The sequence below is a fragment of the Leucoraja erinacea genome, chromosome 36, assembly GCF_028641065.1.
Source record: "Leucoraja erinacea ecotype New England chromosome 36, Leri_hhj_1, whole genome shotgun sequence".
Lineage (NCBI taxonomy): Eukaryota > Metazoa > Chordata > Chondrichthyes > Rajiformes > Rajidae > Leucoraja > Leucoraja erinaceus.
The window spans coordinates 12,573,756-12,598,892 of record NC_073412.1 but is presented as its reverse complement, the minus strand read 5'-3'; the positions used below and the strand labels follow the sequence as shown (position 1 = coordinate 12,598,892).

General features: G+C 44.7%; 2 protein-coding genes across 3 annotated transcripts in view; one reads left to right on the top strand and one right to left on the bottom strand.

Annotated features, from left to right (window-relative positions):
• ca12 (carbonic anhydrase XII) overlaps positions 1-6,654 on the bottom strand; it is a 91,517-nt gene extending 84,863 nt beyond the window's left edge. The window contains exon 1 of the mRNA XM_055662802.1: positions 6,602-6,654. Coding sequence (XP_055518777.1) covers positions 6,602-6,654 — 53 coding nt within the window. The remainder of the gene's footprint in view (positions 1-6,601) is intronic.
• A 563-nt stretch (positions 6,655-7,217) lies between these two features.
• usp3 (ubiquitin specific peptidase 3) overlaps positions 7,218-25,137 on the top strand; it is an 83,773-nt gene continuing 65,853 nt past the window's right edge. For both annotated transcript variants that reach the window (XM_055662735.1, XM_055662734.1), the window contains exons 1-2: positions 7,218-7,648; positions 17,273-17,333. In XM_055662735.1, the coding sequence (XP_055518710.1) occupies positions 7,558-7,648; positions 17,273-17,333 (152 nt within the window). In that variant the 5' untranslated portion in view covers positions 7,218-7,557. The remainder of the gene's footprint in view (positions 7,649-17,272; positions 17,334-25,137) is intronic.

The window sequence follows — 25,137 nt, the reverse complement described above, 5'->3', positions numbered from 1 at the left end:
TTGACTGTCTGCCTACATATCGGGGGAGTGGGGACTTGAACTCACAATTTTCTGACTCAGAGCAACCTGCTGAGACACATATTCGTCGAGATAAATTCTGGAAAGAAAATGACTCCATATCCTCATCATGCTCATCTACTCTCTGGAATAATTTCATAATTTGTAAATTATCGGCTCCCAATATCCAGGCCAGGAATGGAAGTATCTCGACTCCCTTGTATAAAAATAGGCTTGTTAATTGACGTAAGATTACAGTCCCAGGCCACTTCTCAGCCCCTTCCCCCAGATTACATCCACACATTTATTTATGGAGCTGAAGGACATCTGCTAGTTCTTATCAACCTTTCTCCTGTGCTATGACAAAGGCCCTAATGCAGTCACACAGGCAAAACACTCCCTCCCCCAGGCCTAATTAATCTAACTCGATATTGCCTGTCTAAAGCACAAATATTTATGGGCAGGCAACAATAGCTTCCATTTCTAGGAGACCTTCAACAAAACAAAACATCCTCTGGCGTAAGCCAGATCCGATGATATCAAGGCAGCTGGCCAAAAGCAGGATTTTATGGAGAGGGAGGGGCGAGAACAATGATACAGTTGAACACAAGGGTGAAAATCTCCACTGGTTGGGGATTAAAGCCAGGGAACAGTCTCAAAATAAATAGACAGCCCATTTGACCGAGATATAAGAGATATCTTCACCAAGTGAAGATATGGAATTCACATCTCTATTGAGCTGAGGAATCTCAGTAGCCGAGTATATTCAAGACAAATTGATTTTTTAGACATTAAATGAATCGAGGGGTATTAGGTTGGCGCAGAAAGGTGGCTTTGAAATAAAAGATCAGTGCTTCAAGAAGGGCCAAATGGCCTACGTGCATCAATTTCTTGAATTGGATATGCAGGGATTAGAGGGATATGGATCATGTGCAGGCAGATAAACGTTTGTCTTGGCATCATGTTCAGCACAGACATGGTGGGCCAAAGGGCCTTTTTCTGTGCTGCACTGTTCTATGGTTTATGTTCTTAAACATCATGCTTAACCATAATAGAAATAGGAGCACTATGATGATAGGATGGTATAAATGAGGGCACAGGTAATAGATTTTGAATGATCCCAGGTTTACAGAATTGAATGAGGTAGATGGGCAAGGAGGACATTGAAACAGACAAGTACAGATATGACCTTTGCACTGAGGAAGAACAGTAGACAGTAGCATAGAATATAGCACAAGAACAGGCACTTCATCCCTCATTACTAAATGGCATCAAGTTTTGGGAAAAGGGGAAGTACAACCAGATCTGGGGGTCCTTGTTAATCAGTCTATGAAAGTAAGCATGCAGGTACAGCAGGCAGTGAAGAAAGTGAATGGCATGTTGGCCTTTTTAACAAAGAGGAATTGAATATAGGAGCAAAGAGGTCCTTCTGCAATTGTACAGAGCCCTAGTGAGACCACACCTGGAGTATTGTGTGCAGTTTTGGTCCCCTAATTTGAGGAAGGACATTCTTGCTATTGAGGGAGTGCAGCGTAGGTTTACAAGGTTAATTCCCGGGATGGCGGGACTGTCATATGCTGTGAGAATGGAGCAGCTAGGCTTGTATACTCTGGAGTTTAGAAGGATGAGAGGATATCTCATTGAAACATATAAGATTGTTAAGGACTTGGACACGCTAGAGGCAGGAATCATGTTCCCGATGTTGGGGGAGTCCAAAACCAGGGGCCACAGTTTAAGAATAAGGAGTAAGCCATTTAGAACGAAGACGAGGAAACTTTTTCTCACAGAGAGTGGTGAGTCTGTGGAATTATCTGCCTCAGAGGGCGGTGGAGGCAGGTTCTCTGGATGCTTTCAAGAGAGAGCTAGATAGGGCTCTTAAAGATAGTGGAGTCAGGTGATATGGGGAGAAGGCAGGAACGGGGTACTGACTGGGGATGATCAGCCATGATCACATTGAATGGCGGTGCTAGCTCGAGGGGCCAAATGGCCTACTCCTGCACCTATTGTCTATTATCCCATGTCTGTGCCGAACATGATGCCAACTTAAACTAATCTCCTCTGCCTGCAAATGATCCATATCCCCTCCATATCCATGTGCCTATCAAACACCACTATTGCATCTGCCTCCATTATCATCCCTAACGGCACATTCCAGGCATTGTGTAAAAATAAACATCTCCTTTAAACTTTGCCCTCTCACCTTAAAGCTATCCCCTCTAGTCCTTGACATTCGCACCCTGGGAAACAGGTTCTGACTGTCTACCCTATCTATGCCTCTCACTATGTTATATACTTATAATCAGGTCTCCCCTCAACCACTGGCATTCCAGAGAAAACAACCCATGTCTGTACAAATTCCATCCGGCACTGAAATACACCTGGACTATTTCCGACACTTCCCTACCATTCCTTGACCTCACTATCTCCATCGCAGGTCCTGACCGACATCCACTACAAACCCACTGACTCCCATGGCTATCTGGACTACACTTCTTCCCACACTGCCTCCTGTAAGGACTCCATCCCTTACTCCCAATTCCTCCGCCTACGCCGCATCTGCTCCCAGGGTGAGGCGTTCCACACCAGGACATCTGAAATGTCCTCATTCTTCAGGGAACGGGGATTCCCCTCCTCCACCATAGATGAGGCTCGCACCAGGGTCTCTTCCATACCCCGCAACACTGCTCTCTCTCCCCATCCCCGCACTCGCATCAAGGGCAGAGTCCCCCTAGTCCTCACCTTTCACCCCACCAGCCGTCACATACAACAAGATAATCCTACGTCATTTTCGCCACCTCCAACGTGACCCCACCACTCGCCACATCTTCCCATCTCCCCCAATGTCTGCCTTCCGCAAAGACCGCTCCCTCCGCAACTCCTCCCTTGTCAATTCTTCCCTTCCCTCCCGTACCAACCCCTCCCCGGGCACTTTCCATTGCAACTGCAAGAAATGCAACACCTGTCCCTTTACCTCCCCCCTCGACTCCATTCAAGGACCCAAGCAGTCGTTCCAGGTGCGACAGAGGTTCACCTGTATCTCCTCCAACCTCATCTACTGCATCCGCTGCTCTAGATGTCAGCTGATCTACATCGGTGAGACTAAGCAGAGGTTGGGCGAATGTTTCGCCGAACACCTCCGCTCGGTCCGCAAGAACCTACCTAACCTTCCGGTGGCTCAACACTTCAATTCCCAATCCGACCTCTCTGTCCTGCGTCTCCGCCATTGCCACAGTGAGCAACACCGGAAATTGGAGGAACAGCACCTCATATTCCACTTGGGGAGCCTGCAGCCGGCGGGCATGAACATCGAATTCTCCCAATTTTGTTAGCCCTTGATGTCTCCTCCCCTTCCTTAGCCCTCGAGCTGTCTCCTCCCATCCCCCAGCCCTCGGGCTCCTCCTCCTCCCTTTTTCCTTCCTTCTCCCCACCACCCTCTATCAGTCTGAAGAAGGGTTTCGGCCCGAAACGTTACCTTTTTCCTTCGCTCCATAGATGCTGCTGCACCCGTTGAGTTTCTCCAGCATTTTTGTGTACCTTCGACTTTCCAGCATCTGCAGTTCCTTCTTGAACACCATGTCTGTCCAACCTCTTCTTGTAGCTAATACCCCCTAGAGCAGGCAGTATTCTGGTAATTCTCAGTGAATTTTCTGTCTGGACGACTGTGGAGAATCATTTAATCACTGAATTCAAAACAAAGATCTATCGATTTCTGGATATTGAAGGGATCAAGGGATATTCGGATAGGACGGGAAAATGGTGCAGAAGTGGTACATTTGCCATGATCTTGCTTAATGACTGGACAAGGAGCACAGTGACTGAGTGCTGGTATTTCCGATGATCTTTTCAGTCAGGTAATGTTACATAAATTGGTATTCTGTTGGCATAGATATATAGTTACCCGAGTCAAATACAATACTAAATTTTCAAACAGATTTATTTTATATAGGCTATGGATATGCAGGAAATGGAGGCAGATATAGTATTGTATTGTATATTTTTATTGTCATTTCCTGAGTATTCACATACCCAGAGGAAACAAAAAACGTTGCTCAACCAGTGTCCATTCAGTGTGCATTAAAAATAAATAGAAATAAAAATACATATATCATGAACAAATTTAACACTCTACTAAACATTCAACAGGCGTTCCGATCGGCAGCGGCACAACAGTGGCTCTGCTGCAGTGTGTCCAGGTTGGTGGTTGGTGCGCGATACTTTGGCAGGGGGCAAAGTCCGTTTAGCAGTCTTATAGCCTGCGGGAAGAAGCTGAGGAGCATCCTGCTGGTTTTGCAGCTAATGCTCCTGTACCTCTTCCCAGATGGCAGGATGGAGAATATGTGATGCGATGGGTGGTAGGGGTCTTTGATGATGGAGCATTCAAGAGGCTTTTAGATGCAGGCAGAGGAGATTAGTTCAACGTGATATCATGTTCGACACAGACATTATGGGCCAAGGGGACTGTCCCTGTGCTGCACTGCTCTATGTTCTACAGTTATTGAAGTGGGGTCAGGTCAATCAGCATCAGTTTGTTATAGAGGTTGAAGATGAAAGTTTTTGTCCTGATCATAATTTTTTGATCTTTTTATTTTAAAAGGCATACTTGCTTTGGTGGCAGTTCAAAGATGTTTCACTGCATTGATTCTAGCTGCCAGCTGAACCTCTACAAAGTAGGATGGCTAATTTCACATGAGCAACAAGTCATTGTGAGAAAATAATCATTGTTTTGAAAGTCATTGTTAAAAATAATCACTCCAGACCATTGGATGGTGTTTTCAATTTGAACAGGCCACACTCGAGGATTGTTCGAGACACAAGAGACTGCTGAGGCTGAAATATTGAGCAAAACACGAAGTCAGCAGGTCAGACAACATCGTGGAAGGAATGGACAGACAACATTTTGGGTCCAGTACCGTCTTCAGACTGATCAAGACGGTTCCCGACCCGAAACATCATCTGTCCACTTCCTCCACAGTTGCTGCCCAACCCACTTTGTGTTTTGCACAGGATAGTTAATTGTCTGTGATATTCTTTAGAATGCTAATTGAATGGAAGTTTTCACAGAATAGTGACTGGGAGTTGTTGTGAGAAGCTATCTACGGCCATTAAACTGTGAGATACAGACCAAAACCAGATCTTCATGAGATAACAAAATGAAATTGCAAGGTAAGTCTCTCAGTCTCATTATTCTCAGATCCCATCTTTTGTTAGGGATTAAAAGTCTCACAGGCTTCATAAATTGAAAGCAAAACAGTGATCATTTGATTGTAGAAATAAGAAATGTTGCAATATTCCCCGTGGTATCAAAGGCCTCGACAACAGGTGGAAGGGCCTGCTGTCACTACGGTAATGAGAGGTAACGAGATCTAGGTTAAATCAGTGCATGTCTGTATCTCGGACATGGTAGAGAGCAACACAGGGGCCCCACAAGGGACGGTCCTCTCTCCCTTCCTGTTTACCATCTTCACCTTGGAATTCAGATTAAACTCAGCCTCCTGCATAAGTTTTCAGATGACTCTGCAATTGTGGACTGCATCAGTGAGGGAAGGGAAGCTAAACAAAGAGGTGTAGTCAACGACTTTGCTGAGTGGTGTGGGCTGAATTACCTGCAGCTCAACAGCGACAAGACTAAGGACTTATGGTGGACTTTAGGAGGAGCGGAACACCTCTGTCCTGTCTCTATCAATGGTGTGGATGTGCAGTTTACCAGGGAGTATAAATACCTTGGAGTGTACCTGGACAATAATTTGGACTAGTCCAGGAATGCTGAGGTCCTGTGCAAGAAGGGACAGAACCTTTTTGAGAAGGATCCGCTACTTCAACATCTGCAGTAAGATGCAGCAGATGTTCTATTAATTGGTGGTAAACCCTTGAGAGGGTTTAAGGGAAACTAGAACTAGGAATATGTTGTCAGGATAAAGAAGTCACTGATAATGAACGGGTTTGCATGCTCTCTCTGGGGTTGCATGGGTTTCCTCCCACATGCCAAAGACTGTAGGTTACCAAGCACTGGGATTGTGAATCTTTGGAATACCCTACCCCATACAACTGACATAAATTTTAGATCTTAAAGGGGAAAATAGGTTATTGGGGACAAAGCAAAACAGTGAAGTTGAAATCAGACTTGTGGAGTAAGCTTGAGGGTCAAACCCTCTCCTGCTCCTAGTGTAGGAAGGAACTGCAGATGCTGGTTTAAACTGAAGATAGACACCAAAAGCTGGAGTAACTCAGCGGGTCAGACAGCATCTCCGGAGTTAGATAGAGCTCTAGGGGCTAGTGGAATCAAGAGGTATGGAGAGAAGGCAGGCACGGGTTATTGATTGGGGACAATCAGCCATGATCACATGACAATAAACTCACTTGAACTTGAATGGTGGTGCTGGCTCAAAGGGCCGAATGGCCTCCTGCACCTATTTTCTATGAAAATAAATAGGTGGCGTTTTGGGTCAAGAAGGGTCTCGACCTGAAACGTCATCTATTCCATTTCTCCAGAGATGCTGCCTGGCCTGCTGAGTTACTCCAGCTTTTTGTGTCTCCAAGATGCAGTTGCCTAGGTACTAGAGGTACAGATCTTGCATGATAGTTGGTGCTACTGTCCATCCATTACCTCTGGTATCCCCCAGCTGTTCCACAGCCATGACTCCTGAATGTGCCCCGCATCCTCTAGGCTGGTCACCAAACACCCAGCACCAGCACCCCGCGGTGGGTGGGAGCAGTAACAGAGCCAACTCACATGGTGGCACCATCCGAGGCGGGTCCGGCACTAGGCCTCGCCGTCGCTAGGGAACTCTCCCGGCGCTGTGACGTCACGCCGATCCGCGTCTGGGGGTGCGTGACGTCACGCCGGCCGTCGTCTGAGGGTGCGTGACGTCACATGGCTGGGGCAAATCTCCAGAGGGTCGGAAACGGGGGGGGGGGGGGGGGGAGAGCACTCGTTGCCATGGAAATTGTCGGCGGGGGAGGAAGGGGTAGACAATCGTTGCCACGGAAATTGTCGGCGGGGGAGAGAATCGTTGCCACGGAGACCGCCGATTGTCGCTACTGAGACCGGCGGTGGGGGGGGGACTTAGAAACAATCGTTGTCATGGAAACCGGTGGGGGGGGGGGGGGGAGAGCCGTTGCCACGGAGACCGGGGGGGGGGGGGGGGGACAATCGTTGCCACGGAGACCAGCCGGCAGGGCGGCGGTTAACGAGGGACCAACGGCCAGCGACCAAAAGTCGCTGCTTAATCGCAGCCAAACCCTTCTGTCTCTCGCTCTCCCATCCCCATTAACAATAAAGCCTGTATCCAGCCACCCTCCTTTCCTCTCTATCTCTCTCTCGTTCCCCGGTCAGCAGGCAGGCAGGCAGGCCGGCGGGCGGGGGATGAGGCCAGGCTGCAAGGCACGGACTAGGCCCGAGAAGATGGCGTCGTGAGGCGGAGCCCGCTGGCCGCCTGTTCCGTGCTCTCCTCCTCCTCCCCTTCCTGCCCGCCCCCCCCCCTCCCCTCCCTCTTCCCCCGCCTCCTCCTTCCTCCACACCGAGCCTCTGCACCGAGACTGCCGCTTTCCAGCTCCCTGAACATGGAGTGCCCCCACTTGGCGACCAGCGTCTGCATCGTGCCGGATTCCACCAAGTTCCCCAACGGGTCGCCGTCCTCCTGGTGTTGTGCCGGTGAGTGCCGCACGGTTCCGCTCTCTCCATATCTTGGGCGCACTTTCCCTCTTTGTAATCTTTGCATTGTGTGTTGTGCTTTTTTTTTAAAGAAAGGGCAGCGCTTCAGCGCTTCCTCCGCTCGGCAGCTACATTTCTCCCGGAGCCAAAGCGCCAGGAAAGGCCGGTCCTCGGCAGGCTTGATCCCGGCCCACTGTGTACAACTAAAACACCAGAAAAGCTGTTTTATATATAATTCAAACCCACAAAAATTGGAGGTTTAACAAGGTCTCTTTTCAACAGAGCCTCTGAGCTTTGTGTGGAGTGAGTGGCTGGCGCCTGTGGCTCAGACTCGAGGTCACGTTGGCACATTCTCCCTCTTAATCCTGCACATAAATCCAATGCTTTCTCCACTTCTCTTGCCTTTAACCCGATTTATCCCCCTGGGCAAAACGCAAGATTGCAGCTCCACTAAAAAGTCTGCAGCTCCACTAAAAATTGAATTAGACTGCCTGGAGGCTGGATTTAGAAGTTTTTGGTGCCGGGTAGATAGCCTGTGTTTATTTGAAAGGTAACCCCACAGTGGATTGACATTTTTGCCACGTACCATCCATAAAGTTGTGATGCATGCAGGCATTTCACTTCAATAAACCGCCGGGGTTTTTTTTGCAGGAATGCGGTATTTATTTTGTGAGGGAGAATACGTGGATTAGTGTGTACCCAGAGCTTTCGATTACTTTCTTTGTGTAAAGGCGTTCGGAGTCAGACCAGACTGACTTTCTTCTAGTAGAGTAATTAGGCCCTACATTGTTTCCATTGTCTGGGCTGCCCATGTAACGTCTGGAGGAAACTTGTTCTCCCAATCTGCTTTAGGTTTAATGGGAAATTGCGCCTGGTAAATTTAACAGTTTTACAGGCCAATTTATTGCAAAATTTTCTGTACGTGAATCACATACGATGATAAAACTCGTATGATGGAGACAGGATGGGATTGACATCTAATCTGCTTTGTCTGGCTGCACCCCAAGGCGGCGAGGAATACAATATGACTTTTAGTTTAGTGAGGTGAAGTTTTCTGCATAATTATTAGCGGCTTTAATGGCAAATAACCAAGCCAAGATTTTTAAAACAATTTCCCCACAGATAATGGTTGTATTGGTGTACTGTACTGCTGCTGCCTTGTAGTGAACTCCACTTGAGTTCATCTGCAGCGAGTAACCTCCAGGGTTTCTAATCTTGACTTCAGAATAGGAACATAACATTTATTTTGATAGCATGGAAAATCTGGAATATATTTAATTAAAAATTAAATTGGGTTCTGCAGAAGATTTATTTACTCCTAGGTGTAATCAAGGGAAGTCTATTAAGACATCCGGTTTGAATAATGTATGTTGTACATTAACTGTCCAAAATGTTCATTATTTTGATTTTTGAGCATTTTCCATGCGGAAAATAAATCGTTCCAGTTTGAGGAGTTTAAAAGCAGTCTTGTTTTTTCTTGGCATTTTCTCCCAAAGTTGTTTTGGTTTCAAGTGTGGTGTTCCATTGACATATTTACCATCTGACTCCCAAATAAGGACTTTGATGGGAGTGTATTGAAATATAGAACAGTTATGACTATACCTGTGATCTCATAACCTTCTTGGATGTAGCATAATAGACCTTGTAAATGAAAGCCTTGTCTGTCATGCAGTCCTAAATGTTATAAATGGGTATTATCCGGTGATGTATTGTCACTGTGATCATCAAAGCAGCCAAGGAACAGGCATGTATAATTAACTGGCTGTTGTGTGACATTGTGAATGGGAGTTGTAAACTGGGCAATGCTGTCCTCATTTCTGCCAGGAGAATACAATTTTGAGATCATAAGATAATTGTAGTTGAGGCCCTCATGCGAATAATTAATGTCAGCGTGTTCACCTCCTGGCGAAGATCCATTCCAAGTGTCGGAATCATAGTCGTATAACACAGGGGAGAAGCTATTTGGACCAGTGTGAGTCTGGTCTTATTGAAAGAGCTTTTTTTATGTCTTTTATCCAATTCCCCAGTAACAGTTATTATTGGATCTGTTTCTACCAGTTTTACAGGCAAAACATTTCAGGCTGCATTTTTTCTTTCATAAAAATCATCTCTACTCTTGTTTCTTTAGGCAGTTATCTTCAGAGTCCTCTAGTTGCATATCCTTCTCGCAGAAACTGTTTCTATCCATGTGCTAAATGTTCTAATTTTTAATACCTCTTGTCAAGAACAACATTCTGACGCCACTTCCTGATATGTCCCGACCTAACGTGGGATGAGCTTTAAAAAAATTGAATTTTTCAGGAATTTTGTTGTTGTAGTTTGCAAAGGAGGCTTATTTGTTCGACGAATAACTGCTCAATTTGCAAGAATACTTCTCATAATATTTTAAATTGTCATTAAATCATGTTTGTAAATGCTTTACTGTACCAATTAACATTTCTTTTCATATGAAGCCCTTCATGCACTGTAGCTAATTGCAGCAATCCTTGAATGTGATTGGCTTGATTCATGAGATCTGTAATTGGGTAGGCAGACATGGGATTTGGATGGTGGAGGCTAGTGTCGAGGCCAGGTATTGCAGAATGGGCAAAATTGCAATTTAGAATGTTGCTTACTCTTGTAGATAACTGTCTTGAAACCAGAAATTGCTAAGTATTTGGGTCAGGCAGGGTTTGTGAAAAAAAACAGATTTGATGTTTCGGGTCAGTGCTCTTTTATCAGAATGGAGTGTGGGAGGAAACCAAAGATTTTGTAGAGGACCCACGTGGTCATGGGGAGAACGTGCCAGCTCCGTACAGACGGCACCCGTGGTCGGGATTGAACCCGAATCTCCGGCGCTGCAAGTTGTGAGGCAGCAACTTTACCATTGTGCCACCGTGGCCTGCCCTATACTATATGGTTGTATATAGTAAAATAGCAATATCTCTGTTGAATTGTCTTGTAGTTCAATCTATCATTATCTGTCAGCTTACACTTGGGGGTGGAAATTCCACCTAGTTATACAGGCAATTAGTACATTTGGCTGACATTTCTCCATCTTATATTTTTAGCCGAGGAGATTAACCTGATTTAGAATAAAGTGGTCAACACCTGCCTTGGGATAATCAACAGAGGAATGGTATGCCTAGAATTTTGGCAATTGTGCAAGGGACGTTTAGCTATATTAATTTAGTTCTGCATTAATAAGTTTGTAATTTTTTCAATCTATTTGATCCAGTGCCTGGCCAACAGAAAATGTTCTTAAAATATTTTTCAAATGACTGTTGCAGAAAACTGTTGGCAAAGTTGCAAATAGTAAAAGTGATGGCATTCTTACAACATTACATTACAAAGCAGTTGAATTAGTAACTTTCAGCTGCACAGTGAGGACCAAAGAACAATAATATACAAAAGATTGGCATTTGTTCCATTGTGTTAGTGCATCAGAAAATAGGGCAGCACGGTGGCGCAGCAGGAGAATTGCTGCCTTGCAGCGCCGAATACCTGGGCTCGATCCAGAATACGGGTGCTGTCTGTGCGGAGTGTGTACGTTCTCCCTGTGACCTGCGTGGGTTTTCACCGACATCTTCGGTTTTCTCCCACACTCCAAAGACGTTTAAGTTTGTTGGTTAATTGGCTTGGTATAAGTTTTGATTGGCCCGAGTGCGTGTGGGATGGTGTTGATGTGCAGGAATCGCTGGTCGGTGCAGACTCGGTAGGCCGAAGGGCCTGTTTCCGCCCTGTAGCTCTAAACTAAACTAAAGATAATCATATGTTATTGCAAAAAAATGTTGGAGGAGCGCAGAGGGCCAGGCAGCATCTGTGGAAGGAATTGACAGATGACGTTTTGGGACGAGACCTTTCTTCAGACCCAACTCAAAATTACATGTCCATTCCCTCCACAGATGCTGTCTGACCTGCTGAGTTCGTCCAGCATTTTGTTTTTTTGCTCAAGATTCCAGCATTTGCACCTTCTTGTTTCTCCATGCATTGCAGCAAATCTTTTGGCATCCATTATTATTAAGCAGGCTGAAGAAAGGTCCCAACCTGAAACATAGCCTGTCCATTTTCTCCAGAGATGCTGCCTGATATACTGAGTTACTCCAGCACTTTGTGACTTTTTGCTTAATATTCCAAGATCTGCAGTTTCTTGTGTCTATCATTAAACATATAATGATATTTTTTAGCGTTACAATGATACAATAGTGACATTTTGGATAGACATATGGAAGTGCAAGGATTTGGGGGGGGGTGGGGATAAGGATTTAGTGCAGGCAACATGTGAGGCTGGGAAAGCACATCTTCGACCCGCAGACCCTCAGCTTAGGAGCACCACAAGGCTGCGTACTCCCCCCTCTCCTCTACTCTCTCTACACCAATGACTGCACCTTCACAGTCTCCTCTGTCAAGCTTCTCAAGTTTGCGGACGACACAACCCTGATTGGATTGATCCACGATGGGGAGGAATCTGCCCACAGACAGGAAGTGATACAGCTGGCGTCCTGGTGCCATCGCAACAACCTGGAACTCAATGCTCTAAAGACAGTGGAATTGATTGTAGACTTTAGGATAGCTCCCCCTCCCCTCACCCCACTCACCATCGACAACACCGCAGTCACATCTGTGGAGTCTTAAGTTCCTGGGAACCATCATCTCCAAGGACCTTAAATGGGGGGGCTACCATCGACTCCACAGTCAAAAAGGTACAACAGAGAATGTACTTCCTGCGGCAGCTGAGGAAGCACAATCTGCCACAGGCAATGATGGTCCAATTCTATACAGCCATCGTAGAGTGTCCTCACCTTCTCCATCATGGTCTGGTTTGGCTCAGCCATCAAGTACGACACCCGGAGGCTGCAGCGAATCGTCCGATCAGCTGAGAAGGTTGTTGGATGCAACCTTCCTTCCATTGATGAACTGTACTAGGCAAGGGTCAGGAAGCGAATGGGCAAGATCATCCCTGACCCCTCTCACCCTGGCCACAAACTCTTTGAATCACTTCCCTCAGGAAGGCGACTCCGGATTGTCAAAGCTGCCACAGCCAGACATAAAAACAGCTTTTTTCCACGAGTAGTAGCTCGACTCAACAACCAAACATCTGTAGTCTCCTTTTGCTCTGGTATTTTATTTAATTCACATGTTTAATCAATAATATTTTATTGTTAATGTTTTATGTGTCATTCCTAACTGTCACTATGTCGTGTTGTTACTTGTGGGCGCAGCACCAATTCCTTGTATGTGAATACTAGGCCAATAAACTCATTCATTCATAAGATTTGGTCTTGGCATCTTGATTGGCACAGTTATTGTGGGCTGACAGGCCTGTTCTTGTGCTGTATTTTTCTATGTTCTAAGACGTGTTTGGGGAAAAAGCAGGAACGAGATACTGATTTTGGATAATCAGCCATGATCATATTGATTGGTGGTGCTGGCTTGAAGGGCTGAATGGCCTATTCCTGCACCTGTTTTCTATGTTTCTAGTTTCTAACTCCTTGGGGGGAGGAAAAAAGAGACATTGCTGGTGTAACTCAGCGGGTCAGACAGCATCTCTGGAGAACATGGATGGTGATGTTTCGGATGGAGACTCTTCTTCAGACTCCTTGGAATAGATTTTGTTATGCAAGGCAAGGTTGGTCCCTCTCCCCCTCTCCCCTCCCTCATCTCAGTGTTTATACAATTAGTTAGATTGGTATCTGATCCATTGTCCTAAATATTCACTCCCTGTAACTGAAATTAAATTGTTTTGAAATAAAGATCAAGGCTTGTTACAAAGAAGGATCTACTTGTGAAATACATCTATATATTTTCAATCATTAACATGTTTTTTTAGTTGAAGTGTTGCCGTATCTGAGATCTAACTGCGGTAAACAATTACTTTAATGCATGAACATATTGAAGCATTTAAATATTGAACCAGCAATTTTGAAATGTACGGAAAATCCACATCATGTGCGTTGCACAATGACATTAGCAGGGGATCCTGAGAGTGGAAATGTAACTTTTAAACAATAGTTTTGTGAAGGATTAAGTAATCATGAAACTATTTTGAAGAGGCCCGTTTCCTGCTAGTGGGGTTTGCAAGAGGAAGTGCAAAGGCCAGTGTCACATCTGGTTTAGGAGGGTTCCTCTTCTATTTCACTATAGGGCCTCTGTGACACAATATGGGGAATTAACTTGCAATAAAAAAATTGGGGTTTTTCTTTTGGGAGTTAAAACATAGGGTTAATCATCATGCTGTTTGTTTATCTACCTGATAAATGAAATGGGCAGCAAAAATTGGAGGGCCAGCTGATGTTAACTTCCCAGTGAAAAGTCAAGCTGGGAGGTAACATGAAGACAACATGGGAAGGAAATCATTTCTGTAAAATCAGATGTTTATTTCAGGACGTCAGAATAATGGAACTGTTCTTATTGCAACCCTGATTCATTGTAGTAGCTTTTGCGTATTTCCGAGGCTCAGCATGGAACTTGGATGGTTGTATTTGCCACGGAACAATAATCGGCCATACGGATTAAATTGGGGTTTAGAAATTCTAGTATACCTAATATATAGCTATGCAACCCTCTCCCTCGTACCCATTTGATTTTGCCAGGTTATTTAAATGATTTAATTTAAGCAAAATTAACTGATTATCTTGATTTGTTTGGCGTCACTTCTATTTTAGGGTGCTTTTTTTCCTGTGGGATAAATTGGCCCGAACTGTCGATTCCATATAAATAATTGTTACCAGAGGCTTTTGACGTAATGCATGAGTTAATTATCAACCATAATAGGGATTGTGGCACAGCTGGTAGAGCTGCTGCCTCAGAATGCCAGAGACCTGTGTTTGATTCTAACCTTGGCTGGTGTCTGTGTATAGTTTGCACATCTCCCTGTGACCAGGCGTGTTTCCTGTGGCTGCTCCAGTTTCCTCTCCTATCCCAAAGACGTGTAGGTCTGTAGGTTCATTAGCTTCTGTAATTAGCCCCTAATGTGTGGGGAAAGTGGGATAACAGAACGAATATGAAGGGGTAGTCAATGGTCGGTGTGGACTAGGTGGGCTGAAGGGACTGTTTCCGTGCTGCATCTCTAATTCAAGTCATAATTTATGGAGATAAATATTGCACCACAAGTTTTAGGGTGTTTGAAATTGTTAGAAGTTTTAAACAGGCAAATGAGTGTAGATTTCACGACGTTTGCATTACTTCTGATTAACCATGTCTGAATGAAGGCCATGCACATTAAAAAAAGAAAACCAGAGGAAACGGATAAACATTTTGTTGTGAAAGTTAATTTGACCAAAATCTGAAGTAATATGGCACAAACAGTAAATCTTGTTCCATTGCACAGTCACCATTACATGTGCAGGTTAAATGAGAACAGTTATCCTGGCAGACAATTTTATTCATGTAACAGCAACAAACAAACCATTGAAGCAACTCGGATGCAACAGAATGGTTGACAGTTCAATCTGATTATCTTGTCTATCTTGGGTCGGATGTTGTCCAGCAGTTCCTCCGGCAGCTTGGTTGTTGCTCCAGGTTCCAGCATCTGCAGTCTCCTGTGTCCTCATGTAACTAATAACCAAATTAAAATTCCTGCTGTTGATTTGACTCTTTATAAGGATCTGAAGCAAGAATATTACTAGGGCCTTGAATTTTTCAAGATCTGAAAAATGAGCATTTGGAGAAATTCTTTATCCTTGTGATTGAAATAAGATTGTTTTTCTTAAGTTGCGTTTGAATTTGAATGGAATTTGGAGGCTGCTTGATGATATTTGTTCATATTGTGTTCCATTCGTCGTTGATTCCTTGGAACTAATTTCTGTCATCCATATTAATCAGTTATCAGCTAGTATTAGTAGACAATTTGAGTCAGTCAAATGGTCTGATTGCTTGGGAGTGAAACATTGCCGGTAAATATTTAATATCCATTGCACTTAAATAGTTAATCAACACCTGAGGGCTTGCTGCTGAAAGTTTACCTATTATACAGTAGAATTCTCATGAAGCATTAATTGTATACATTATCCTTTGCAAACCATGCTATATTTTAAAATAAAATTACTGATCAGTGGAGAGCGAAATGCTAACATTCAAGGTTGATAACCTATCATCAGTGTTAGAAATTTAGGCCAACAAGACTTTATATGCTGCAATCTGGACCAAAGAACAGGATGAGAGTATGAACTCAGTGCTTCATGCCGCAACTATGGAGGCAAAACCGTGCTTTGATGTTTTGGGTTATGACAAGAATTGATGAAATGATGACATATCTTTTACCTTGTCAGATGCTGCTCGAACCAAATCTTTCAGCATTCTGGTTATTGTTCCAAGTTAGCAATGTAGTAGATTTTAAGCACATGCAAAACAGGAAAAGGAAGGGGTGAGGAGAGTTGTACACAGAGGAACGATGCCTTATTGGGTGAGAGATTCATTTAAAATGTTTTTGTTTGTATGTTCTAAATTTACAGTAGGTAATGTAGTGAAATGCATGAAATTTTATGGAGGTACATTATTTAATGTTAGATCTGACTGCAAAATTAACTTTCTGTGCCTTGTTACTGGAAAGAAAGGAAAGATCAGCTGGAATTTTGCATTTCTAATGATTATATAATGGAAATTTTAATGTGAGAGCTAGATTTGCGTCAGTTGATGTTTTCCAAGGCTAAACAACGTATTTGTTCATTGCTGAAGAACATTAGCTATTTATCCTGCAGCTGTGAATGCATGGCATTCCATTAAGAATGAGTGAAAACTCTGGGAGAAATCCTCAAGCCTTTTTGTTTTGCAAGCATCTTCTTATCGGTCAGTGTACTCTTTTTCCTTGCAAAACAGACAGAAACTTTGGTGATTTAGTGAGGAATTGATTTTATTGTCTAATCTAATTCCAGCAGCCTGTAAACCATCCTGTTCATTGAAGTTGCCAGTTTGTTTTGCCACAAACTTTGAGTTTAACAGAGGAGATTGTGTGGTACAAAACTGCTGATTATATAATATGAAATTGCATCACATCAGTTTTGAGTGCATATCACAAGTACAGGTAGTACTATATTCAAGGAAACTGATTACAATTTCATTACAGCTTGTGGCACTACTTTAGAGGGATTGTTTTAAGTTCAGAAATTGAATTTATCAGCTTATGTATAATATGCGTTGTGAAAGAAAATACATAACATCCTGTTCTATTGTATCGCTCATGGGGTGTTTTTTAATGTTAAGAGTTGTATAAAATTGTTCCGTAAATAAATAACAGAAATCTCCAAGGCTATCTATTGTGTTGCTCAAATGTGCTCTGCCATTCCTTTATGATTTACCCTTCGCAGATGTGACTGCTTGAACATTGTGAAAATCTTGTACAAGGATGTCACATACAGCAAGGCATTTACAATGCTGACCATGGAATAGGTATAATATTGTCGGCTAAGCCAGGAAATCAAGGTTCAATGATTTGGTGTATTAGCAAAGCGTTGCAATGCCTCTAACATTCTATGTTTTAAGCTATTCTTGCTGATCAGATTCCAGTGTTCCGCTGCTTGAGTGTGGCAGAGGGAGTACTTAATCTTGAAAGATTTTTATTTAAATACACATGTTAGAGGTTAACATATTGTTAATGTGTTTAATGGCATTTCTGAAAGTAAAACAATTTGCTCTATTGTTTTTCAGTTTGTCGCTCCAACAAAAGTCCTTGGGTGTGTCTGATGTGTTCAAGTGTTCACTGTGGAAGGTATGGTTAAAATTTTGAGTTACATACTATCCTTAAGGTAGAATACAATTGTTGCACAAAAAAAGACACAAAGTGTCGGAGTAACTCAGTGGGTCAGGCAGCATGTCTGAAGAACATGGATAGGTGACCTTTCAGGCCAGGACTCGGAACGTTACCCAAAGTGCCCTCCATAATGTTTGGGACAAAGACACATCATTTTTTTATTTGCCTCTGTACTCCACAATTTGAGATTTGTAATAGAAAAACTAACGTGGTTAAAGTGCACATTGTCAGATTTTAATAGAGGCCATTTTTATACATTTTGGTTACACCATGTAGAAATTATAGCAGTGTTTATACATAGTCCTCCCATTTCAGGGCACCATAATGTTTGGGACACAGCAATGTCATGTAAATGAAAGTAGTCATGTTTAGTATTTTGTTGCATATCTTTTGCATGCAATGACTGCTTGAGTTCCGAGATTCATGGATGTAACCAGTGGCTGGGTGTTGTCTCTAGTGATGCCCTGCCAGGCCAGTATTGCAGCCATCTTCAGTATATAAATCAGCATCCTCAATTGGGTTCAGATTGGGTGATTGACTTAGCCACTCAAGAATTGACCATTTTTAGCTTTGAAAAACTCCTTTGTTGCTTTAGCAGTAGGTTTGGGATGATTGTCTTGCTGCAGAATGAACTGTCGGCCAATTAGTTTTGAGGCATTTGTTTGAACTTGAGCAGATAGGATGTGTCTATACACTTCAGAATTCGTTATGCTACTACCATCAGCAGTTGTGTCATCAATGAAGATGAAAAGCATTGCTGCAATTTCTACATGGTGAATTAAAAAAAAACAAAAACATTTTTAATAAAATCTGATTGTGCACTTTAACCACATTTTATTGTTTTCTATTACAAATCTCAAATTGTGGAGTACAGAGGCAAATAAATAAACGATCGGTCTTTGTCCCAAACATTATGGAGGGAACTGCATACATGTTCTCCGCTGGTGCTGCCTGACCTGCTGAATTACTCCAGCACTTTGAGTCCTTATTTTGAAAACCAACCTTGTTTCGTAAATTGTTGCACAATGTATTTAATTGGTTATATTGTTAATACAGGTGGGTATTGTAGATGGTTTATGCATGCAACTTATAATGTAGCTACCTCAACACCACTAACCACATCCAGCCATATCAGTATAACTGTGAGATCCTCCCCTTGTTCCTCCCTTTGGTTCCAGTACGCCTTAAGACTAGATGCAGTCAGTACTGGGACGTGTGTGACATATGCTTAATTAAAGACTCAGTAAAGGTTTCAGTGTGTCAGACTTAACTCCTTTACATGGTGTGTCAGCAAGTTAAACGCGCGCCTCCAGTTTATCGGGTTTTATTTGTCCCTAGTGTAACTAGTGTTTAATTCCCCATTCATCATGGCATCCTCGTGCCGAAAGCCCTCTCCCCTTGTCTTTAACGCTGACATTGCGGAACGCTGGGCTACTTTCGTGATGGACTACAACCACTTCGTCAACATCGTGCACCGAAATGACCCCGATGCGATCAAAGCCTCGCTCCTGCTGAACCTTGCTGGTCCCGATGCTATGAAACGGGCTCAGGCTTTCATCTATAATCCAGCGGTCCTTGATGACAACGACCAGGTCGTCGAGCCGGCGGAATCTTCCAATGACCCGGTATGTCTCTTGCGCAAGTTTGCGGAGATTTGTGACTTGCCCTCCAACCGCATATTGGAGCGGGCTAGATTTTTTACACGAAAGCAGCAGCCTGATGAGCCTGTTGACTGTTTTATCGCTGACCTGCGCTACCTTGCTCTACGGTGCCGTTTCGAGACCATGTGTGATCAGCTCACCAGAATCTGGCAATAAAACGTCCCCACTACACTATGAGGACTATGGAAGATGTTGCTGCCCAGGTCGGTCAGGCCACGGTGTTTTCTGTCCTCGATGCCAGGAGCTCGTTCTGGCAAATACCTCTAGACAAACGCTCCTCAGACTTAACCACTTTTGGCACACCCTTCGGAAGATTCAAATTTTTGCGGATGCCGTTCGGCATCAACTCCGCTAGCGAAGTGTTTCAACGCTCCATGGAGCAACTGTTTGCTGGTCTGCCGTGTGCCATTATTGTGGATGACATTCTTGTCTATGGGAGAGATGCTGCTGAGCATGATCGCAACCTCCGACGGATTCTAGACCGCGCTCGCCAGATCAACCTAAAGCTTAACCCGTCCAAGTGCAGGTTCCGTGTAGCTGAGGTACCCTATGTTGGCCACATTTTCACGGCCCACGGGCTGAAACCTGATCCGCAAAAGACCAACGCTATCTCCGAGTTGCCTGCCCCGACGGACGTTACCAGCCTGCAGCGTTTCCTGGGCATGGTCAACTATTTGGGGAAGTTTATCCCCGACCTCAGAGAGTTAAGCGCACCCCTGAGGCAACTGACGAAAAAAGACATTGCCTGGTCCTGGTTTCCCCTGCACCAGCAGGCTTTCGACTTAATCAAAACAAAGCTGATCAGCACGCCGACTCTCAAGTTCTTTGATCTGCAGCGTCCAATTGTGGATACGTGCGACGCTTCCCGTTTTGGACTAGGTGCTGCCTGCCTGCAGCTCTATGATGACGGCTCGCTGCAGCCCATTTCTTATGCCTCGAGAACCATGACGGACACTGAGCAGTGCTATGCACAAATCGAGAAGGAGCTTTTTGCGGTTGTGTTCGTCTGCTCCAAGTTCAAGGGCTTCCTTTTCGGTACCAGGTTCACCGTCGAGACGGATCATCAACCCTTGGTGACAATCCTCAACAAACCAATCCACATCGCTCCAGCCAGACTACAGCGAATGATGCTACAGCTCCAGCGGTTCGACTTTCAGATCGTTTACAAGAGGGGCACTGAGATGCATGTGGCTGATGCGCTGTCCAGAGCCCCCCGGTCCTCCTGCGACAGACATCCCTACGAACAGGAGGATCTGCAGGTACTCAATGTCAACTTTTTTCCCTCTAAGCAGCTTCAGTGCCTGGTTGAGCACACTGCCAACGACCCCGACCTGCAACAGCTCGCAGCTGTCATCCAGCGCGGGTGGCCAAGCAAACGAACCTCGCTGCCTGCTGGTGTCCACCCTTTCTTTCTGGTTCGCGATGAACTGGTGCTCCAGGACGGGATCATCATCAAGGGTCACAAGGTGGTCGTCCCTGCCTCCCTGTACGACTCGTACTACACCGCTGCCCACATGGGGCATCCCGGAGCCGATGCCACTGTGTCACATGCCCAAGAACAATACTATTGGCCAGGCATGGCAAAGTACATTAAGGCCCGAGTAGCCTCCTGTCCTGATTGCAACACTCTTGCCCCACATCAGCAGCGCCAGCCACTTCTGCAGCAGCCTGCCCCTGCCATGCCCTGGTCATCGCTGGCTGCTGACATATTTGAATGGCGTGGCAAGCAATACCTAGTGTTGGTCGACTCCTACTATAACTGGTTCGAAGTGGACATTCTCCCTGCTATCACCTCTGAAATGGTCATGAGTAAGCTGCGCCGACACTTCGCCACTTTTGGGTCCCCGGTCCGCTTGCAGACCGACAACGGCCGTCAATTCACCAGTGCAGAATTCAAAGCTTTCGCCGTGAAGTGGAACTTCACTCACTACACCAGCAGCCCTGAATACCCGCAAAGCAATGGCCTGGCCGAACGTGCTGTCCGCAGTGCCAAGAATTTGCTCGAGCAGTCTCGTCTCTCCAATGGTGATTTCTACCTGGGTCTACTGAACCTTCGTAACATTTCCAGGGACACTACCATGCGATCCCCAGCCCAACGTCTGATGTCCCACGTTCTTCGCCCTCCGATGCCGATCGCCCAGCAATCCCTCGTGCCCAAGGTCCTACAGCCTGCCGCCGTCCAGCAACGGATTGCTCAAAAGCATGAAATACAGCGCCTCTCTCACGACAAGTCCTGCCGCCCGCTACCACCACTACTGCCTGGCCAGGTCATCCGCATGCAGACAGCCACCGGATTCTCCCGTCTCGCAACCGTGGTTGCGGTGGACAATTCACCTAGATCCTACTTGGTGGACTTTGAAGGAACTATCTACCGCCGTAGCCGCCAGCACCTGTTGACTGTCAACGAGCCTAAGCCTCCTCCTGCGGCCCCCTATGCTCCTCCGTTGCGTTTCGAGCCTCCCACTACCCCTCAGCTCGCTGCATGCCCCGGTCAGTCCACTTGCCGCGGTCTCCTCCCTCTGCTCTTCCGGGGTTCTCCTCCCCTGCCCGCTCTCCTCTTTCTACCCCGCCATCTACTCCTTCTCCCCCGTCTCCTTCCACTGGCTCGCCTGTGCCGGTCGGGTCTCCTTCCGCATTCCCTGTTGGGTCTCCACCGGCTTTCTCCTTCCCAGCTGTTCCTGCTCCTCCTCCTCTTCTTTCGGGTGGGGAGGGTGAGGGTGCCATGCGCACTCGCTCGGGTCGGATTGTCAAACCTCCTGTCCGTTACGGTGATTTCGTTTAGATTTGCAGGTGTTGTATAACCACCCTGCCATTGTTGTAACTTCAATTTTAAATTTCTAAGGGAAAGGATGTAGATGGTTTATGCATGCAACCTATAATGTAGCTACCTCAACACCTCTAACCACGCCCAGCCATATCAGTATAACTGTGAGATCCTCCCCTTGTTCCTCCCTTTGGTTCCAGTACGCCTTAAGACTAGATGCAGTCAGTACTGGGACGTGTGTGACATGTGCCTTAATTAAAGACTCAGTAAAGGTTTCAGTGTGTCAGACTTAACTCCTTTACAGATATGTAGACTCGTTCATATCCTCAGTTGGAGTACAGTGTGCTGAATTTGGAGACTGATTGTAATCACAGTATGATTTTAACATGCAGTTAAAGTTCTATCATTACATTTGAAATATTGCTTGCCTTTCAAAGCTGTGTCCATAGTTTAATGCTGTGTTGCCTAGAGATAGTGACACTGAAGCTTCCTGTTTAGTTTATGTAGGTTAGTCGAACAACATTAGGGAATTTTTTTTTCCTCTTCGGGTACTGTCGAGATTTGAATTTCTGTTTCAGGCAATACATGTTTTGAGAGAGGGAAGTAGTTTTTGAAAAAGTGGTTTTCTAAATGCTTTGAATACTTTTAAATTAGTGCTTTGACTACACAATGGGTCTGATCTGACAGCCTGGCAGACATTTTTATTTTTGTTTATCTGTTTTTGTTCTTTGATTGAAAGATACAGCATCTAAACAAGCTCTTCAGCCCACCAAGTCCACATTTACCATTGATCAGCTGTTCACACTAGTTCCATGTTATCCTAATTTTACATTCCACTCCCAATAATAATAATGTGTTTTATTGTCATTGCACATAAGCGCAACAAGATTTTGTATGCAGCTTCCATCCGATGTCATAACATAAATAACTAATAAAATTTAGATTTAGGGACAACACACTTTTTACAGAGGACAATTAACCTACAAACCTGCGCATCTTTGTCGGAGGTAAACCTTGCTTGTGACCCACACTGTCGCAAGGGAAGTGTGGAAGCTCCACGCTGACAGCACCTGAGTCGGGAGTGAGCCAGGGTCTCTGGTGCTGTGAGGCAGCAGCTCCACCGGCTGCGCCATTGTGCCAGAGAACTTGTATATTTAGTTCTCTACCTACCGATGTTGCTGATGTGTTTCATGACCCACCAGCTTAATGTCACACTTTGTAGGACTAGCAACCCCAATTTTATTTCCAAATATATGAGACACCTCACACATTTGTCATGATATCCATAACTCGGTATCAGATGAACCTCTCACTGTGAGTGTTTGGTTTGCTGTTGAATATCGCTGCACGGTGGCGCAGTGTTAGAACTACTACCTTTCAGCGCTAGAGACCCGAGTTCGATTTTGACTAGGGGTGCTTGTCTGTACGGAGTTTGTACATTCTCCCTGTGACCTGCATGGGTTTGCTCTGAAATCTTTGGTTGCCTCCCACACTCCAAAGACGTACAGGCTTGCAGGTTAATTAGCTTGGTATTAATGTAAAATTGTCCCTCATATGTGTAGGGTAGTGTTTATGTGTGGGGATCGCTGTTCGGTGTGAACTTGGTGGGCCAAAGGGCCAGTTCTGTGCTGTATGTCTAATCTAAGCCTTCAAGAAATTCAAAGGGGTTTCCATGTTGCATCTAGTTCATGGAGAACCATGTAGCATGTTTCTCACTATTTTCTTACCACAGCTGAACTATTACTTCAAAGGTTCAAGGTTTCAAAGGTCTTTTATTGTCATGTGTAACAATTAAGTTACAGCGATATGCGAATTACTTGCATAAGGAACATGCTTGTTAGATTCATAGCCATAAAGAAATTGTTTTAATTTATTTGTATGTCCACTTGTGAATATGACCAGGAGGCGCCGCACGATGGCAGCCTCGCCAACAGTCTGTTTGTCTTTTATTGTTATTTTTAATGTGTTTTAAAAGTTTGTGTTAATGTTCACTGGTTTGTTTTATGTGGGGGAGGGGATCGAGGGAAACTTTTTCAATCTCTTACCTTGTCCGAGATACGATTGTTTTCCGGATTGTATCTCCGGTCGCTCTGCAGCCTAACATGGAGCTGGAGACCTTGCTCGGGACTGACTTTGAGCCCCACCACGGGGCCGGGGTCTTATCCCTTGCTTGGGATCAACGCTCCAACCGCGTCCTGCAGATTTCAACATCGCGGAGCTCGCAGTCTCAGGTGGAGACTGATGTCGGGAAGCTCCAGTCGCAGAAGGTTCGACTAACGCGGGGAGCTGACATTCTCCCCCGATGCAGGAGCTTGATCGCTCCGACACGGAGGGCCCGCTGCCGACTGCGGGAGCCAAGATCGTCCCGTCAACGGAAGGCTCGAGGCACCCGACCGCACGAGGACAAAGAAGGGAAGATATTGAACTTTTTTTCGCCTACATACATACATACAATACAATACAATTTATTTGTCGTTTGGACCCCGTTGAGGTCCAAACGAAATGTCGTTTCTGCAGTCATACATACAAAACGAAAAAGACCCAAGACACAACACAATTTACACAAACATACTTCATAGCGCATCTTCTCCTCGCTGTGAAGGAAGGCCTTCCATCACAGTGAGGAATGTGGAGGAGTCACTGGTGGATGTTCATGTTAAAATGTATTTTGTTTTTTAATGGTATGATGGCTGTATGGCAAACCAAACTCCTCGTATGTTGCAAAATATGGCTAATAAAGTATGATTATGATGATAACGTGCTCAATATATACTGGGTTGTAATTTGCACTATTCCTGAGGTGGCTTTGGGGATAGTGTAAACTTTGTGCATAAAGTTCATGCTATACTTGATACTCGGTCAATAATGATAACAAAATCACAAAACAAATAGCAGCATTGCCATCATGGTGCATACAACTTCCAAGCCAAGCAGTCTGCTCTTTAGTGATATCTCCAAGTTACGTAATGTTTGTGCAATGGCAATAAACATATTCTATTCTCTATTCTATTCTTATTTGTGTTCCCTAAATTCAAGTGTGAATTTTCAACCTATATAATTCAGCTCGGTGAACCTTTGTAACATTGTCGTCGCGACTCTTGTGTACTGCCTAGGGTGAGGTCTGCTGTATGATATTACTGGGTTGTATGCAAAACAAAACGTATCACTGTTCAGATACTTGTGACGATAAACTATTCTTGAAACTTGATGTCGCGCAAAATAAGAAGCCAACTGAGAGATGGTGATCCCTATCACCCTACCCTGTCTTTTGCTTTTTTTCTATTGAGCTGATTTTTTTTTTTTAACCTAATTTGGCTCCAACTATTTTACAGAAAAT